General features: G+C 33.3%; 1 protein-coding gene and 1 long non-coding RNA gene across 2 annotated transcripts; one reads left to right on the top strand and one right to left on the bottom strand.

The window, feature by feature from the left end:
• Positions 1–2841: 2841 nt before the first annotated feature.
• On the bottom strand, positions 2842–5581 carry LOC128041946 (uncharacterized). The gene is made up of 2 exons (XR_008197124.1): positions 3415–5581; positions 2842–3143 (listed from the first exon to the last, which is right to left on the bottom strand). It is a non-coding gene; the product is annotated as an uncharacterized LOC128041946 (long non-coding RNA).
• Positions 5582–15570: 9989 nt separating this feature from the next.
• Positions 15571–18577, top strand: LOC105773940 (protein DUF642 L-GALACTONO-1,4-LACTONE-RESPONSIVE GENE 2). Its single transcript, XM_012596160.2, has 3 exons — positions 15571–15732; positions 17076–17588; positions 17858–18577. Exons 1-3 carry the CDS (start codon positions 15660–15662, stop codon positions 18394–18396), a joined length of 1125 nt encoding a protein of 374 aa, XP_012451614.1. The 5' UTR covers positions 15571–15659; the 3' UTR covers positions 18397–18577.
• The last annotated feature ends 1538 nt before the right edge of the window (positions 18578–20115 follow it).

Below are 20115 nucleotides of genomic sequence, written 5' to 3'. Positions count from 1 at the left end.
CCGAAATTAAATTATAATTTTTACGATAGTAAAATCGTAATTTTTAAAGGAATAATCAAAATTTTATCATTTTAGGGGGGTAAAGTGTAATTTTACATTTACTAAGGACTAGTTTAGCATTGCTTTTGAGAAGTGCTCTGGAAAATTAATTTTGAGAAGTACTTTTAAAAAGTTTGATTTAAGATCTAGGTGTTTAGTATTGCTGTTAAAAAGTGTTTTTAAGAAATAAAATGTCTATTTTAGACATGGTGTTATAAAGTAATAAATATGCATTTGAATAATGTTCAATTAGTTAATATTATGATATATTAGTAAGAAAATAAAAAATTATTATAATTTGTTGTTAATATTTTAATTTATGAAATATAAATTTTAAATATTTTTAAAGAATTAATATTAATTATTCATAAAATTTAATTGAATAAATAAACTATATTTTAAATAATAAAATATAACCAATAAAAATTTAAAATATAATATTATATATAAAATAAAATTTAATAGGAAAATAATTACATACAAAATATAAATATTATGTAAAATATATTATAAGGGTTAAAATTGTCATTTGGTCCAAAAGCATTTTTGTCAATAACAAAAGCTAAAAAAAACTGCTTTTGCTTTTAGGTTCAAAAGCACTTCTAACTCCAAAAGTTGTTTGTTCAAAAACATTTTTCAAGCAATGCTAAACAAAACCTAATATAAAATTTTAAAGGGCCAAAATGTAAAAATTTTTATTTTAGGGGGGGCTGGGCCCCTCCTAGCCCCTAGTTGGTATTATCCCTAGTGGGGATTTTGTCTCTCGACTCTACTGAGAGCCCGAGTGTTTGAAGAGGCGACAAGTTCAATAGTGGAAGAGTTTCGTTGGGTGTCTGTAGAGATGGATTCTACATGTGCACTTGATCACCCACCAAAGAAATCTCAACATTTGCATTTGGTGGGATTTGAACATGTGTCCTATAACATAGAGGGAATTTATGAAAAAAAAAAAAAACCTCACTCAAATACCGACCTTATCACGATTTACCAAGACAAGCTATTACTAACAATGCCTAAAACACAAAGCAAGAAGGTAAAGACTTAGGCCCCATGACTTTTGGCATCAAAACTATGGGGCAAAAGTGTTTTTTCACCCAAACACAAAAGTTGATATTTAAGTATTTTTAGCTTTTGGCATTTGTGTTTGAGAGTGAAAAGTATCAAAATACTCTTGTTTATATTAATTATTTAAAAGGTATATAAAAATAGATTAATATATATTTTATGTATCATTATATTAAAATATTAAAGTATAATTTATTATTATATTTAAGTTTTTAAATGATTTTATGTATCATTAATTTTACAAATAATATATATTAATTACTTAAAAGGTGTTTAAAATTTATACTTCATGTGCCATTATGTTAAATTATTTAAACATCATATCATTTAACTAACTTTCTTTTGCAACAATGGAGAACACTGAAAATTAATAAACAATACTTTTTCATAGTACTCTTCTCTTGCACTTTTGAAACCCACTTTTCAACTGCAACAACAATAGACAATTACCCCTTAGAAACTTTGTGGTTACAACTCCTCTCTATCATACATATTGCTAAAGTACAAGTTGTCAAGACTCCTACCCCTCTTAAAAAGTATAAACCCGAAACTCTATTATCTCGTCTTGGAAAAGGTCACTTTATAACTATTATCTCATTTCAAGAAAGGTCACTTTATAACTTTTCCCTCGACTTGGGGTGACAATTGTTAAACATATCTCACCAACCAGGTCTTAGACAACCTCACTTGTCAACACGTCTCAACAAGCATGATCCTCACAATCACATGCTTGGTTGACATGTGAAACGTTTCTAGTCTACTTCACCAAAGATACGTGTAAAACCTTCCTACATGAAACACACATCTGACTTTATCATGTTTGCAATTGATATAAGTTATTTGCTCAATCTAATCTCATGTATTACAAAAAATTTAAATTACCTATAAACAAAAGTTGTCTTCTCGCATTATAATCTATGTAATATAATTTAATGTTTGTTAAACCTCAAGTAATCAATTAACCAATTTTTGTTTATATAATTTATTTTACTTACAAAAACATTTTAAATAACTTACAAAGAATATTAAATAAACATATGATAATTTTTTATTCAATCAATTCGAAAGATTATAACTACATCACCGGGAAATCATTGCACTAAAAATGCTAACAATCCAATTAAAGCAAATCTTAGCACACCTCCACCATCATAGAGGTGGTGGAATTATGTACTTTAATGGTAAGATATGTCTTCACATAAAGACATATATAATGGTAAAATACTAAAGGCAAAAAAATCAACAAGGTGAAATCTAATGGCCTACGACACAAAATTCATCTATTAATATTGTTTGAGTCTTAACTCGATTGTTATTGGTATTTATGTCAGTGTAAGAGGACATGGATTCGAGTGCATTGAGACGTATTATCTTCCTATTTAAGGGTTAGAAAGGGGTTATGAGTAGTTCTAGACATTGTATCTAAAAGAACAGATATTATAAGAACCTATAATGAGATTAATATTTATTTTTTTATCCATTAGTTGCATATAATACGCTAATATTGACAATATCATATTTATAAGAGATAATATTATAATTTTATACTCAAATTTGGTAACTATATCTATTTTTCTATTTATATTTTTTATTCACTTTAGTACCGATTTTAATAATTAAATTATTTTAGTTTTTAAACTTGAAAAATGTAAAAGTTTGATGACGTAATACAATTTTAGAGTATCGCATACAATATTCTAATAATTGAATTAGTGGTTGAACCAGTCAAATTACTAATTCCAATTCAATATGTTTGATCGATTCAACTGCTAAACCAATAATAATTGTAATACCAATTATTTGCCTGGGCCCACATAATAAACCAAAACAAATATAATAATAAACAGGCCCGCACAAAACAAAAGCACAGCCCAAATCTTTAAAATACAAGCCCAATTAAAATAGCCCAACACAGCAAAACTAAAAACCAAAAAACAAAACCCTAGCCGCATGTTTGCCTAGCAGCCTCCCCGCCTCCAGCAAAGCCTCCAGCCGCCGCACGTCTCGGGGCCGATCCTCCACGCGCGCTCCACGAACGCCTGCAAACACAGACTCAGAGAGTCCATCAGCAAAAATATAGTGGAAAAGAAGTTAGTTTTGGGCTATATAAAGCCATATTTTTACTTTGTAAAGGGAGGAGGGGAGAGAAATCAGAGGAGAAGATTGAACAATACAGATTCGATTTTTTTTAACAAAGGTTTTTTATAGTTTTATTTAATCGGTGTTTGTCATTCACAATTATTCTTTTTCCTTATTTTTGTTTTTTTCTTTTTTTATTCGTCTAAAATATAAAAAAAAAGGGAAGCTTACCTCTTTCGTCGGAGTCGTCGAATCGGCGCCACCTTGTTGAAGAATGTTCTCGAGAAGAAATAGAATCTAAGAAGAAGAAAAGAATCTAGAGAGAAAGAGCTAAAGAGCAGAGAAGCTGAAAATTCAATATTCAATTTCATGCCCAACCTCTTTTCTGTTACACGTAATATAGTCAACCCATTACCTAATTCTACTAAACGCACCCGTTTTGTTCAATCCAAACTCACCGTATTACTAAACGTATTTAACAAAAACGCAGCACTTTAACTAATTATTATAACCCACATAACAATAATAGAACCATAATAAGAACCATAACAATTTCCCCCTTTAAAAGAAATCATTGTCCTCAAGGATTAAAGGTAGGGAACCTGCGTTGTAACTCAGATAACTTCCCCCAGGAAGCATCCTCAGGAAAAGTGTCTGTCCATTCAACCAATACTTCCACTGTAGCATGATTGCCTTGTCGGACCATCCTCCTATCCAACACTCACACTGGAGACTTAAGGAGAGCACCATCCGAGGTAACCGGTGGTAGCGTGGGAGCACTCACTGCTGAACCGATATGCTTCTTTAGCTGGGAAACATGGAAAGTGTGATAAATTCGAGCTAAAACGGGCAATGTCAAATTATAAGCCACCTATCCTACTCGAGCTTCCACAGGAAAAGGACCAAAGTATCGAGGTGACAATTTTTGGTTTCTGAATTTGCGCAGAGAGTGTTGACGATATGGCTGAAGCTTCAAATAAACTAAGTCACCCACCTGAAACTCCCTTTCTGTTCTTTTTCTGTCAGCCATTTGTTTCATTCTGTCTTGAGCTCAGGACAAGTGAAACTTAAGAACCTTCCGTATAATCTCTCTATGCTGTAAGGTTCGATCGACTGAAGCTACTGGGGATACACCGACCACATAAGTTAGATGTATAGGTGGGGGTTGTCCATAAAGAGCCTCATAAGGCGTTGTGTGAATTGCTGAATGGTGTGTTGTGTTATACCACCACTCACCATGGTAACCATGATAACCATGCTGAAGGTTTCTCCCCAACCATGCATCGCAAGTATCCCTCCAAACATCTATTTAACACCTCGGTCTGCCCATCTGTCTGGGGATGATAAGCTGTAGATTTCTTCAACTTGGTTCCCATGTGTTTGAACAACTCCTGCCAAAACTGACTCAGGAAAATTTTGTCCCTATCGGAGACAATGCTCTCTGGAATCCCATGAAGCTTGTAAATATGGGTGAAATACTCTTGTGCCACTGTAAGAGCCGAGAAGGGATAATCAAGTGCCAAAAAATGTCCGTACTTGGTCAAACGATCAACCACTACCAAGATGGTTGATTTCCCTTAAGACAATGGCAGTCCCTCGATGAAATCCATGCTAATGTCAGACCAAACCCGTTCTGGAATAGGCAACGGCTGCAACAGACCAGGCGATGCTGCATTGTCCGACTTACATCTTTGACACGTCACACACTCGTGAACCCAAGCATGTACATCTTTGGAAAGCCCCTTCCAATACAATATAGTTGATATTCTTTGGCGAGTTGCATGGACTCCAGAGTGACCTCCCAAAGGTGTGTTGTGGAAGATGTCAAAAATCTACTTTCGCAATGTGGCATCCTTGCCAACCACGACTTTGTTTTTCCTACGCAAAAAGGTGTCATGCCATGAGTATTTGGAATGCAACAGTGGCTGCACACGCATTTGCTCACAAAGTCGCGCAAGTTTTGGATCACTCTCATACAAACCAACAATCTTGTCCCAAATTGTAGACCAATCTGACTCCATAGTGCCTTCACATTGCAACAACTGATGCTCCGTTTCTGAGGGTTTCCTAGATAATGTATCTGCTATTGCGTTTTGCGCCCCTTTTCGATACATGATTGAATAATCATAACCAAGCATCTTAGCCACCCACTTTTGTTGATAGGGTGTAATAGCTTGTTGTTCCGAAAGAAATTTCAAACCCTGATGATCCGTTTTTATGACAAAAGGTCGACCCACAATGTAAGAATGCCATTTTTTTACTGCTAGTAACACTGCCATCATCTCATTATCATATATGGATAAAGCTTGGTATTTTACTCCCAAAGCCTTACTAAAGAAGGCTATTGGCTTTCCCTTTTGTTGAAGAACAGCGCCCACTCCTTTCCCACTAGCATCTGTTTCAATACAAAATTGTTCCTGAAAATTCGGTAGAGTTAGAACTGGGGCTTGACAAATCGCTGACTTGAGGTGCTCGAATGTTCGTTGTTCTTGTTTGGTCCACTCCCATAAGACCCCCTTACGCAAAAGAATAGTGAGCGGCTTAGCCATTAACCCGTTCCCCCGTATAAACCTCCTATAATAACCCGACAAGCCAAGGAATCCCCGTACTTCTTTAATTGATTTTGGAGGAGGCCAATCTAATACACTCATTACCTTTGATCGATCCATGCTAACAGTCCCCTGGGCGATGATGTGGCCTAAATATTCCACATGTGTAGCTCCAAAACTACATTTAGACCTTTTAGCAAACAACTGATTTTCTCGAAGTAACCGCAAAACTGCTCGTAAATGATCCAAATGGTCAGACCAACCTCTCGAATAAACAAGGATATCATCAAAAAATACCAACACTGATCTTTTTAACATAGACCGGAACACCGAATTTATCAAGGCCTGAAAGCTCGAAGGTGAATTGGTCAAGCCGAATGGCACGACCAAGAACTCGTAATGACCCTCATGGGTTCGAAATGCCGTTTTGAAAACGTCCTGTTCACTTATTCGAATTTGGTGATAACCAGAACGCAGGTCCAACTTAGAGAAAAAATATGCTTGTCCCAATTCATCTAACAACTCTTCAATGATAGAAATGGGAAATTTGTCTTTAACTGTCAACTGATTCAGTTGTCTGTAGTCGATACAAAGACGCCAACTCCCATCCTTCTTCTTGACCATAAACACTGGAGAAGCAAGAGGGCTATTGTTGTCTCGAATAATCCCAGCCTGTAACATTTCTCGAACTAGTCTTTTAATTTCGGTTTTCTGCACTGTTGGATACCGATAAGGCCGCATTTTCACCAACTGGGATTCATTGACTAATGGAATCTTATGGTCGTGGAATCTAGGGGGTGGTAGTTGAGTAAGAACCTGAAAAATATCGTCAAAATCTGCAAGCAATTTTTGTAACTCAGGAGGTGAAGACTCCAAATTCAACTCAATCACAGTCTGGTTACAAGAAGTTAAAAGCATTGGACAAGGCCCAAAACCTGCCAAACTCATACATTTAGAAAACCGGCCACTCGAAACAATCTGCATTGGCCCCGGAACAGTACCCTTTAAATTGCATTTCTGGTTTCTAAACTGAAATCGCTTAGTCAGCTCTGCAAAGTCCCACACAATCGGCCCTAATTAAAGCAGCCACTAAATTCCCAGAACTAAGTCAAACCCTTTGACTGAGAGAACTAAAAAAGTAGTTGTAAATTGATTTCCCTGAGCTTCCCATCATATTGCCTTACATACTCCATGGGTGGTTAGTTTGACACCATTTGCCACCATCACCTTTAAGTTAGGTTCAGGTTTAATGGCCAATTGTAACCGTTTAGCCACCCTAAAATCGATGAAATTGTGTGTACTACTTGAATCTACCAAAACTACCACTTCAACTTGATCGATCATTGCTGGAAACCTCATAGTGTTGTGACCTTGTGAGCCATGCAACGCATGCAAAGATAACACCGGCGTAGAACTTCCCGACCCTAACTCCATAGATTCCAACTGCTCAGGACAGTCCTGGAAATCATCTTGAGAAAGACTCATTACTTCAAAATGACCGTCTTCCTACGGTTCCACCACTAGCTGATAAACCTGAGACTTAGAACACTTGTGGCCAGGAGAATACTTGAGACCACACCAGAAACAAAGGCATTTCTTTCTCCTATCTTCCAACTCCGCCTGCGATAAAGATTTTGAAGGAATTTTCAAACTGCCTTTTCCAGTTATTGACTCGTTTGTTGAACTGAAACTATGATTTCTAAAATTTCTTGCTACAGGCAACAATGGTCGGCTCCCATTCGCTCCTACAGGCAGTATATTATCATGCTTAGCTGGACCAAACATAATATTTTCCACTTGTCGAGCTAAGTTGAATCCTTCAACCAATGACTAAGGTTTAAACAACCTGAGATATTGGCCTATCTCAGGCTTAAGATTACTGAGAAATATACTCAGCGCATACATTTCAGGCAAGTTAAGCTGATTCAGCAGACTCAAGAACCCATCATGATACTGATCGACAGAACCGATTTGTTTAAGGGACACTAACTCCCCTATTGGATCAAGAAAAGAGTCTGACCCGAATCGTTCCCTCAGCCCATCGTTCCCTCAACCCCCTGGCATACATTTCTCATGACAGTTGATACAACCCTCTATGTCTCCTAGCAAAGAAATGATGCCACTAAAAAGCTTTACCTTCCAAATGTAGCATCACAAGCGAACCTTAGCATGGTCCCCGATCTCTTCTGCTTCAAAATATTGCTCAAGTTTGGACCACTATCCACGGAAGTTGTCGCTATTGAACATCGGACATGCCATACTAAACGAGCCACGATCCGTTTCAACAAGTATTCCCCGTGACAAGGAATTAGAATGACCCAAATCCGCCATCGGAGATACTATCACATGTTCCTGCCACGAAAATCCGGGCGCAGATCTTAGAATACCCTTGCCCTTGCTGCTACCCGCACATCCCACGGCCACTGAAGGTCCCTAACCAAAATATTGCTCAAACAGAGTATGCAGCTCGGAACAAAGTTCAGTACGTACCTCCGATTTGATATCTTCCTGAAGTCCCTTCAAACGAGCATCTAGCTGAGAAAACTCTGATTGGATGTGAGAAAGTTCACCTTGGATCTGACCCAGTTCTTTTTGCATCCTCGTGGTTACATCGTCGCCGGTCATGAAGATCGTATAGCTCTGATACCTTTGTTGAAGAATGTTCTCGAGAAGAAATAGAATCTAAGAAGAAGAAAAGAATCGAGAGAGAAAGAGCTAAAGAGCAGAGAAGCTGAAAATTCAATATTCAATTTCATGCCCAACCTCTTTTCTGTTACACGTAATATAGTCAACCCATAACCGAATTCTACTAAACCCACCCGTTTTGTTCAATCCAAACTCACCGTATTACTAAACGTATTTAACAAAAGTGCAGCACTTTAACTAATTATTATAACCCACGTAAAAATAATAGAACCATAATAAGAACCATAACACACCTCCGTCGCGATCGGAGCCCCAGCGCGCGGTTGAACGGCGGCGCGGAGAATGGGTTGAAAACCCTAGCAGAGCCTTTGCTCTCTTTTTGTTTTTTTTTCTTTCCTTTATGCTGCAAATGAAATTAAAAAAAAATTGTTTTAAATTGTATTAGCAAAACGGCGCCGTTTAGGTGGCCATGACCCACGCGGTGACTCGACCCGGAGGGGAGGATTTGCGCGTTCTGGCCTTGAATGGGAAATTTGTGCATTTAGTCCCTCCTTTTTGCGACGCACTTCAATTAAACTCATTTTGTGTTTTTTAAATTAGCCGCATATTTCATTTCTGTTTCAATTTGGTCCCTCGCTACGCAATGTTTTGGAGGGTGGGATTAATTTCCCTTTTAGTCCCTCATAGTTGTTCGCGTGTTCAAGTTTGTCCTCTTTTTATGTATTTTCGGATCTACCCCATTTTTTTTGTTTTTTAAGTTCAATTTAGTCCATTTTTAGCTTTTTTTTTTGTATATATTCTTTTTTTATGTTTATCATTATACCATTATTTATTATTATATTATCTACTATCACTGTTATTATCATTATTTCTATCTTCATACACGCATTATCTTTTTATATATAATACATATATGCATTTTTTTGGCATAGTTTTGTAATATATATAATGCATTTTATGTAGTATATGTATACCTGCATACATTTTATACATTTTTTATTTTCATTTTATTTCTTAACTTCTGTATACATATATATACATTTTCATAATTTCTTAATATATTATATTTCCATTTTATAAATACATACATTTTTACAAAACATATATATCTTTTATATTTTAATTCCAAAAACATTTGTTTTACTTTACTTTTGTAAATATATACACATATACATACTTTTATACTTTTAATTTATTTTCACAATTTTAATATACATATATACATGCATTTTATTAGTTTTTGGTTTTATATTTTCATTACTTTTTTATATATGTATATTAATATATGTGTGCTTAATATATGCACACACCTATTTTCAAATTCACTTGTAAATTGTGCTTGTGCATATATGCATTATGTAAATATTTATACATGTACAAATTAAATTAGAGTATCTGCTTCATAATTGTACATCAACTTTTTAACGTACCTTTTAGAAAATGTATATTTTGGTTGCGTCAAAGCATTAAAATCATCATATTTTATAAATTTTTAAAATATTTGGCATTCATGATTCTCGAGAAAGATCGTGTCCTAACTTACTGGATTTCGATTATTTTTTTTCTCGATGGATTTAGAGAGCCAAGTATTTATTTTGCAATAAATTTACACAAATTTCAAATGAAGGCTTATTCTCGGGAATCCAAAAATGTCGGGTCCTAACTTACTGGTCATGACATTTTGTTATCTCGAAATAAGAATTTCTAAATCAAAAGACAAACTTAATTTTGAAGATTTAAAAATATTGTGCCCTAACTCACTGGGTGTGATGTTTTATTTCTTTAAAATAAGAATGTTTTATTATTTTGATTCCTTCACGAGAAAAAGAGTTTTCTTTTAAAATCTTCTCAAATTTTCGACACCAAGACATTAAATAATCAAATTCGGTACCGATTTTGGGCGTTGCGAGGGTGCTAACCCTTCCTTGTGCGTAACTGACTCCCGAACTTGTTTTCTCAAATTTCGCAGACCAAAATTATTTTTAAGGTGAGTCGATCACACCTCAATCAAGGATCGGTGGCGACTCCAATTTTTGTTTAAAAGTCGACAACTAAATTTTTGTGTTCTTAAAAAATGGTTTCGGCAATAATTAAATAAATAATTTAAAATTATGTAAATTTTCAATTTTTACCAATATGCAATTAACACCATTTTTTTGCACTTCTACATTTTGTTTTTTATTCTTGAGATCTATTTCATAGGAAACTGCAAATCCCTGCCAAAATGTAATTTAATATATAGTTGAAACTTGAAATCCTAAAATTTTGTCAGAGACCCCTTCTGTCAATCACTTGTTACCAGAATTTGATCCAATAATTAAGTTAGTAAATTGCATGGAACAGACAAGACAATGTGAGTAATATAAAAGAATGATTTGGACATATCTTTATTTTATATTGGTTAATTGTATAAGCTATCAAATTGGGATCTTGGACCAACATTTTACCCAGAAATATTCTGCCTATCAATCGCTTCAAACTTTATTTCTTATTTAACAACAAAACATTAAATAATTTAGTATAGAAAACCAGGGCTTTTTCTTTTTTATTCTTTCAGTAGATGATGAGAGATAAACATTTTGTTTTTTCTTTTGCATGTAATTGTTTTTCTTTCAAATCCTGGAATAGTTCATTGAGAGTCAGCATTGTAGCAGAAAACAAAAATCGACGCAATGATTATTTTACGTTAGTGGAGAGATAATCTATCGTCTTTTAATCTCGTATAATAAGATTGTACTTAAGATTTAGATCATTTTGTTTTAAGTTTTTCTCTTGAAAACTTAGAGTGTAAACTAAGCGACTCACTTGTTTACTTACAAAATGCATTCATAGTCATGAATTCTTAATGAATAAATTAAGTGCTCTACATGTAACTTACTCGAGCTTCCAATACATAAAAGTTTAAGGGACTTGATTCAAATATTTTTATAAAATCCAAAATGATTCAAAGATCTCCAAAATAAGTTTTCAAATCAATCAAGCCAATCTCCACAAAATAAGAGATTTGATTTGCTTGATCTTGATTGATTCAATCTTCAAAGATTTGTTGCTCCGCAAGATTGATCTTCGAATATGGGTCAGTGTACATGTCTATAATATCATCTAAGTCATGACCCAATTATTTTGGTACAAAGGATTTTTTATTCTAAATAAGACAAATTATGTGCCTTGTGTAGTGTCAAGAGTACCGAGCATTGCGTGAAGCACTGCTCTCATATCTGTCTCAACAATTACCTCTTTCAAGGTTGAACATGACTTTCATAAAATTCTAATGAATCCAGCTTCACAAAGTTTCTATCTTGATATATCCAAATTTCATCAAATCAAATACACTTAATATAAGGTTACAAAGCATTAAGATAAAATCTTCATAAAATTAGCTCATATCTTCTTGAATTGCATATCTTAATATATAAGGTAAGTAGATCAGATTAAGATCCTTGAAAAGTAGTTTGTTTAATCGAATCTCTTCTCCACTTATAACCATGAGATTGTCTTCACAAAATCCTCAACAAAAGGAAATAATCAATATATTTTAGTTAAACATACTAATAGATAAGTAAAATTATAAAATTTAAGCATGCCACTGCTCTAGAAACTTGCCTTGGCAGATTGTATTGATGTGAGAGGGAGAAATCCATTAATTATAGAGAATTACAATAATATCCACACTCGATGCATTCAAATAAATTAACCGATCACAAGTTAATAAACAGTTCTAACGAAAATTCATCTCAAATAATTCTACGTCTGAAAAACATCTTTTGAGAGTTTACTAGTACAATAAAATTTAAGTATAATTACAAATATATGCTTGAGCAACTACAAAGTATAATCAAACTAATATCGAACAAAAGGACTAAAAATCAAAATAATTTAGATTAAAACTCACATATGATAGTCACACATAGTGAAACTAAAAAGCTCACATTACAACTACACATATTAAATCTTAAACTTAAGTGCTCAAAACCCAAAATTCACAAGTACAAATTAAACAAATACCTTATTGACAACTTAAGATTTTTGAACTAAAATTACCCATTAATCTCCATATTTTAAAATTTAAATTCATAAATTTTTTCGATTTGATCCAACTCGACCCAAACTAATGCGAGTATCAAACATCTAAATGATTTTGCATGTAAATTGTTAATTGTTTTAGATGCAACTTCTTGAAACTTTCATCCAATCTCAAAGTCCCCATCCCCATAATGTTATTGCACATGTCAACAATAATAAACTTTAGAATTATTGCCGACAAACAAAGAATAGAAAAAAGAAAAGAAAAACAATTGAAAGTCCTAAAATCAATGCCAAACTCAAATCAAAATCCTCGCTTGCATTTGCACATGGTTTGCCTCGGATAAGATCTAAAATCTTGCCCCAAACCCTTTTTTTTTTGTCTATCAATGTGTTGTAATATGACTTGATTGTGATGTTTTGTTGTTAATCCCCCCACGAGCAAACCTAATTAAAAAATAATGGACTATAAAAGTTGGCTTGACAAGACAACCAAATTCAAGTAATTCAATTTGGTCCATCTTCCCTATCCCATGTGCCTTTCCCAAAAGGATTTTGGTCATTATTATTTGATATTTGTTTGAAAATTATTTATTAGACAAAAGAGTAATAAAAGTAACTCTGTTGGAATTACATTTTATGGTTTCTACTTAAAAAAATGGACTAATTAGTTTTTATATATTGGATCAAAAAGTAAATTATTTTTTTATTAAAAATTTTATCTATTTTTATTGTTAATAACTGGTTCTTACACGTCAGCATGAGATACATGTGGCACGTCATGTGTCATTATTTAATTATCTCGTTAGCCATGCCCAGAACACGCGGGGAGGTAATATAATTGTGAAATTATATTTTAACTCTTATCAAAATCTAAAAAAAAAATTCCGACTTTACTCCTGGCTATGCCAGATTTTAATAGTAAAAATAAATAAAAATTTAACAAAAACGACCAGTTTACTCTTTGATCTAAGATTTTCAACAGTTCATCAAACATGCCCTTAATCTCTTAACTTGACCATTTTTTTTTCTAGTTTTGATCCATATGATGACATAGCACATTGATATTATGCTAAGACTTCATCTAAAAATTATAATGTTTTTATAAATTTTTTGTGATAATGTAACACAATCTCGTAGTGCCATGTCAAATAAAAATCGAGAAAAATTGCTAAAGTTAAAAACTAATATGAACAAAAAATTGAAGGACCAAATTAAAAAAATACCAAATTAAGATATTAAATATTATTTTAAAACTATATATATAATCAAGAGTATAAATTACTTAATCTCGTGAAATTGAAATAGTTATTTTTCTTACACAAAATTAATCCTTAACCGACACAACAATTTGAGGATAAATATCCCACGTGGCTTTGAAATAGCTTGTCCTAAACCTTCACCAGAAGAACACCAAATCTGAAATCATTTTTTCACATCTAAATTACGTTTCATTTATTTAAGAACCACAAGCATTGTAGCAAGCAATTGAGTCCCCAATTTTTAAGACAGGCTTATATATAAATAATCCAAATGTATTACCAAATTCAGCCATTTAAGGTTTTTAATTAAAATCGCCTACCTGGAATTAGTATTTACTTAAAGATTGATGAACCCGTATGTTAACCTGATGGTCAGGATAGTCGCCATTATAGGTGTGGTCTGAGTTCAAGTCGCACTAATCGCGTTAATATTAGAACTTTATAACTGTTATATGTTTATATATATAATATATTAAAATCCTTTTACTACACTCTACAAGATAAAAAGAGCATGTTACTAGTGACTAAAGGGGTGTAACTAAAGAGGCAGGAAGTATCCCTTTATTCAATTTAAGTTTTTTCTAAATAATTTTTTTGATTTTGACTCTTAAATTTTTAAAATTGTATTTTAGTCCTCTATAATGAATTGTTCATTATTTGGTAAAATTAGTGACTATATAAAAGATAATTATTTGATTTATTCAGGGATAAAAGGGATATGCAGTGACTTTACTTGCAAAAATAATAAAATTGTATTAAAGTCATTCTAAAAATTATAAAGTTATAAATTAGCAGTATAATAGTAGAATTGTATTTTGCCCTTCCAAAATTTATAATTCAAATTTAGCTTACAAAATGATTTTTAGCTTTATATAGTAGTAGTGAAGGTTTTTTAACAAGCAAATTAAAAGAATTAGCACGTATCCTTAAGTTGTATTTACTAAAAAATTAAAATTAAGGTAAGAGTAAAAGAAAATTCACTATCAATGTATCAAACAATAATTCTTATATAAATATAGGTTGATTTTCTTTAAATAAAGTTACAATTTTATTTTTTCTTGTTAAATAAAATTATTAATATTTATTTTTAAATCTCTTAAAAGTTTTTATTTTCATTAATTGTCACAAATTAGTTAATTAACACGGGATAACTTTTAATCTATTATTAGATTATGTCACACCCACAATTAGGGTTGAGCAAGAACAACTGAAAGCTGACTTCAAACAAGGTATTTGGATAGTTTACGGAATGCAAGTTTAAAAACCAAAGTTACCCGAAACCAAACCTAATTCTATTTTCTATTTAATATATAATTAATTTTTAATTTTTATAATATAAGAATAAATATTTTATACTTAAAATAGTGAAAACAATTTAAAAGTTCTTGAAAATTTATTATTTTTAGAAATATTTATGAAAAAGACCTTGAAATTTTGTTAAATAATATTCAAAATCCATAAACCAAAGTTCATTTGGTCAAAATAAGTCAAAAAATCTAAAACCCAAAATTAATATGAAAAACTAAAAACCGAATCGAGCTTAATCGAATTATAACGAACAGTTCAACAAATCTAAAAAAACCCAACCGAATCGAACCAATATGACCCTTACCCTAAAATAGGATTTTGCAATTTCTATTTTGTTGGTGAATTAAACCCTAACAGTAACACGACTTGAATTCAGACCACAGCTGGAGTGATAAAAATCATGACCATTAGACCAACACACGGAGTTCTAATTTCTACTTCCTATTTTCTTTAATTAGATACATTGTTACTTGTTAGTAGATTAAATAAATATTAAATTAATCACTAAACTATATATAAAATACAATGGCATTCATGTAGTTTTGGTAAATAGTAAGGGCTTTCTTGTAGAACTAAGCAAATAAAAGCCTCACACTAGCCCTCATGATTTTCCCATTCAAATTCTCTACTTTTTCCTTCCCTTTTTCTTTCTTTCCTCTCCCTGTTTTGGCCCTTTTTTTTAAAAAAAATGCAGAGAATCATAGCAGTGGTGTTGTTTTTATTTTGCGCCACTTCTCAATTAGCCTCTTCTCTCAATGATGGTAAGCTCACTTCTCTATAATCCATGCTAAAGCTTCTTTGCATTGCCTTTTTTTTTCATTGAGTGTTACTTTTATGTGTGTATATGTAGTAAAATGATTTGATATATATTCGTGAGATGTGGTGATTATTTATCTCGTTTTTTAATCATATGATTGAGAATTATGTAATTTTTCATAAGAATGAAACGCATTTCATGGCTCTTCGAAATATTACTTTTTCTTTTAAACTCTTAACACACAAGTGAGGAAGATGAAGTTGAAATCTTGTATTGTTTAGCCTAATTAAATGCATCTCAAGTTCCATCTTTTTTTCTCCTTTTCCATGTTAGTTGGAGACCATTAATCACCCTCCATCTACTGTTCTTAGACAGAAATAATATTATGGAAGCCCCTGTATTAAAAATTAAATTGTATTTTATCTTTTTTATTAAAAAAATAAGTAGATTAATCTTTATACATTAGATAAAAATTGATCTTTTTTTATAAAAATTTCGTTTATTTCTACTTGTTAAAAATAACATGATTGACGAGATAATCAGATAATTACATGTGATGTATCATATATATCTTGCTCTAACGTAAAATAAATTTAAGAAAAATAAATGAAATTTTTAATAAAATAATTAATTTGATTTTGATCTAACATAATAAAAAAAAATTATACAAAAGTTTGTATAATATTTTAGCTTGTCGTAAGACAAAAGTTAATAAAATTGCATGCTACATATGCTGCACCCTTCATCCACGTGAAACCAGATCGATTTGGCACATTTTCCACGACAACCTGACAGTAAATAACATGCATAGCTTTGGCATCTATCTTACCAAACTGACCCCTACATGTTTTAGCCATACATAGGCCTAGATTTTAAGAGTTTTTAAAATTAAGTGTTTTTTACTCGTTATATATAGCATTGAATTTTAAGTTAAATGTTAATTCAACTAGAAATTCAACTAGAACGACTAATTTGGCAGGTATTTCCTATCATATTTTAAATATTTTCGTGTCATTGCGGATTAACTTAGGATACAGTAAAAAGTGAAAAACTATACATTTGGTCATTGATGTGCATGTGCATGCATTAAAACATTTCCTTTTGAAAGAGAATCTAAATGGGAAATTGGTTTCTTCATTAAAACCATTTCCAACATAAGAGCTATGGTCCAACATAGATTCTTTGATGGTCCTTAGAACATTTCTCAGTAGGACCATCTTGACATTATTGAATAACATTTGTATTTGTCATTCAACATCATTCCTTTCTCACATGAGATTCATAAAAAATTAGGGTCACACTTAAAATGAACTAAAATTCGATTTTTAATTTTTTAATTTTTTTTAGGTTTGTTGCCAAATGGAAATTTTGAGTATGGGCCGAAGCCATCGGAATTGAAAGGAACTAAAGTGATGAGCCCCAAAGCAATACCGAATTGGGAAATTTCAGGCTATGTTGAGTACATCAAATCAGGTCAAAAACAAGGTGACATGTTGCTAATAGTACCTGAAGGAGGCTTTGCAGTTAGGTTAGGCAATGAGGCATTGATCAAGCAGAAGATTAAGGTGATTAAAGGCATGTTTTACTCTCTAACCTTCAGTGCGGCTCGGACATGTGCACAAGAGGAAAAGTTGAATGTTTCGATTTCTCCGAACTACGAGAAAAATGACTTTGGTTTGTTCCCAATTCAGACGATGTATAGTAGCAATGGATGGGATTCGTATGCGTGGGCATTCCAGGCTTCTGAGTCTGTAATTGAGATCTCGATACATAATCCGGGTGTGGAGGAAGATGCTGCTTGTGGCCCTCTTATTGATTCCATAGCATTGAAGACCTTGTACCCTCCAAAACGCACCCGAGGTAAAGACAACCATTAAACTCGATTTGATTATAAAAAATTAATAGCCTGAATTTATCTAATCGAACTTAGAATGAACTAAATTTGAAATGATCCGAATAAGTAAACTTAAATGACTTAAAGGTAAGATGACAAGGTTTGAAATGGTCTGAACTGAAAATAACCAAAAATTGATCCGAACTCAAATGATTTGAAAATTTAAAACCCGAACTGATTCAACCCCCGATGGAAAGTTTGATGATAGCTAACATGTTTGATCCAACATTTGCAGTGAATCTACTAAAGAACGGAAATTTCGAAGAAGGTCCTTACATCTTCGCAGGACCAATATCCGAAGGTGTCATAATTCCACCCCACATTGAAGATGATCACAGTCCATTACCTGGTTGGATTATCGACTCCCTCAAAGCCGTTAAGTACATCGACAGCGACCACTTCACCGTCCCCGAAGGCAAGCGAGCAATTGAACTCATTGCCGGTAAAGAAAGTTCCCTCTCACAAGTCGTGAGGACAACGATTGGTGGGGACTACGTCCTTTCCTTCACCATTGGTGATGCTAACAATGCATGCGAAGGTTCCATGGTGGTCGAGGCATTCGCTAACAAGAACACTGTCAAGGTCACGTATGACTCAAAAGGCAAAGGAGGATTCAAGCAAGCGAGACTTCGATTTAAAGCTGACTCGACACGAACCAGGATAATGTTCTATAGCACGTTTTACACCATGAAAAATGACAACTCGGGTTCTCTCTGTGGACCGGTGGTGGATGATGTGAAGTTGGTTAGTATTCGAAAATTGCATCATTTGTAAAATTCATGTTTTAAATTTGTTTTGCATTGATTATGCTACAAATTAATGTGTTTCATCCATTTAATTAGGGGTTTACTTTAGGATTATTTAATGTATCAAATTAATGAGTTCACCACCATTGTTTACATTTATGTATCTACTTTCTTCGTTAAATTAAATGGTGTGAGCGAAGTTCTTTTCATCCTTTTTCAATAATCACAGTACATATGTAATATAAAAGTTGGACTATTCGTTTAAACTCGAAGACTTATTCGATTTTGAAGAAGTTATGAACAAAAATATCATGTCTTAAAAATGGGCTTAAAAAATTAAGTTTGTTTAAAATTTGATACGAGCTTGGGTTTCAATAATTAAGGTCCTAGCTTGACTCGACCAATTTTTTAATTTTCTTTTATTTTTGTTGATGTGCCTTGGTATTGTTAGAGAGCCCTACGAAATCATTAGTTGAAGGGCACATCACATAAGTCAGGCATTGTCCTCGGTTCAGATTTTTTTCTCTCCCAATTTTATTAAGAGCCATTGCAAATTCATAAAGTGAAAGCGCCTTCAAGTCCTTAAATAGGCGAAACCATGACAAACTAGAAAGCTCAAGTGATAGCATCCTTCCTCATAAATTACCTGCCATGGAGTCGAGTCCAACTATGTTCAAACTCTTTAATTTTCAATTCTTCAACTATGTGCGTAACCTCATAAAGGAGCCAACAACACCCTTTATAAAATCTTCGGGGCCCAAGAACCATCCAAGACACTCATTATACTCTTTCTCTCTTAATTGATGCTTTCTCTTTCTGTCTCTCTATCACCATACTCAACCACCTATGACTCTCTACTCTTCGATTGAACCATCCTCCACCACCCTTTCACTGAATATCAATAATTAGTGCGGTGAACCAACTCTCAATCTCCAAATTGTCACAACTAATATAATGAATACCAAGTCAATTTCTAGTGATGAGCTCCTCAATGCTTTCGGATGGGATTTGTAACTAGACCAAACCTGGTAATAAAGTCTGTGGCGATACTGTTGGCTTCCCGGTGGATATTCTAAAATAGATACTTCATCATCTATTGTTAGGATGCTTTAATATGCCTGATCATAGCTGAAGTGTTATCCTTTGCAATGCATTAGTAGCTAGAAACATTTCAATCACCTCCTTGTTGTCACTCCAACAATCATTCTTCGAATTCCCAACTACCATGCCAGCAACGTACCATCCAGCATAGCCCAAATTTCAGCCCATATAGTCCTGAGCTAGTTCCCAGAGTCCTACAGTAACCCCTTCCACTTGCCCGAAGAGGTCATATTTTGGCAACCAATTCCCACCAGCAATGAAGTTGTAAGCGTTTGATCCAGTCCTCCATTAGATAAGGGTGGACAAATACCTGCAATTTTAACAACAATTGAAGAAGGAAGCAATCTAGCAGAATATTTTTGCCAATTCCAAATGCCCAGATTCATTGTTCATTTCATACACCCATCAAAAATCAATGCATTGAAGCCTCAAAGGTCCTACATTTGGTACCAAAGTATCCAACCAAAAGCCTGCATTTTGCCCCACCTCCTATTCACCATTATATTCTAAATTTGAAATGTAATTTAAACTTAATAATATTTTTATTTTTAAAAAAATCTAAAATAAAAACTATTTGTATGTATCGTTGTTGGAATCAGATTAAATTAGTCAATTAAACCGGTTGAACCCAAAACCAAACAATATA

Source organism: Gossypium raimondii, chromosome 6 (assembly GCF_025698545.1).
Source record: "Gossypium raimondii isolate GPD5lz chromosome 6, ASM2569854v1, whole genome shotgun sequence".
In the NCBI taxonomy this organism is placed as follows: domain Eukaryota; kingdom Viridiplantae; phylum Streptophyta; class Magnoliopsida; order Malvales; family Malvaceae; genus Gossypium; species Gossypium raimondii.
The sequence above is the reverse complement of the archived record's forward strand: the minus strand, read 5'-3'. Positions and strand labels throughout refer to the sequence as shown.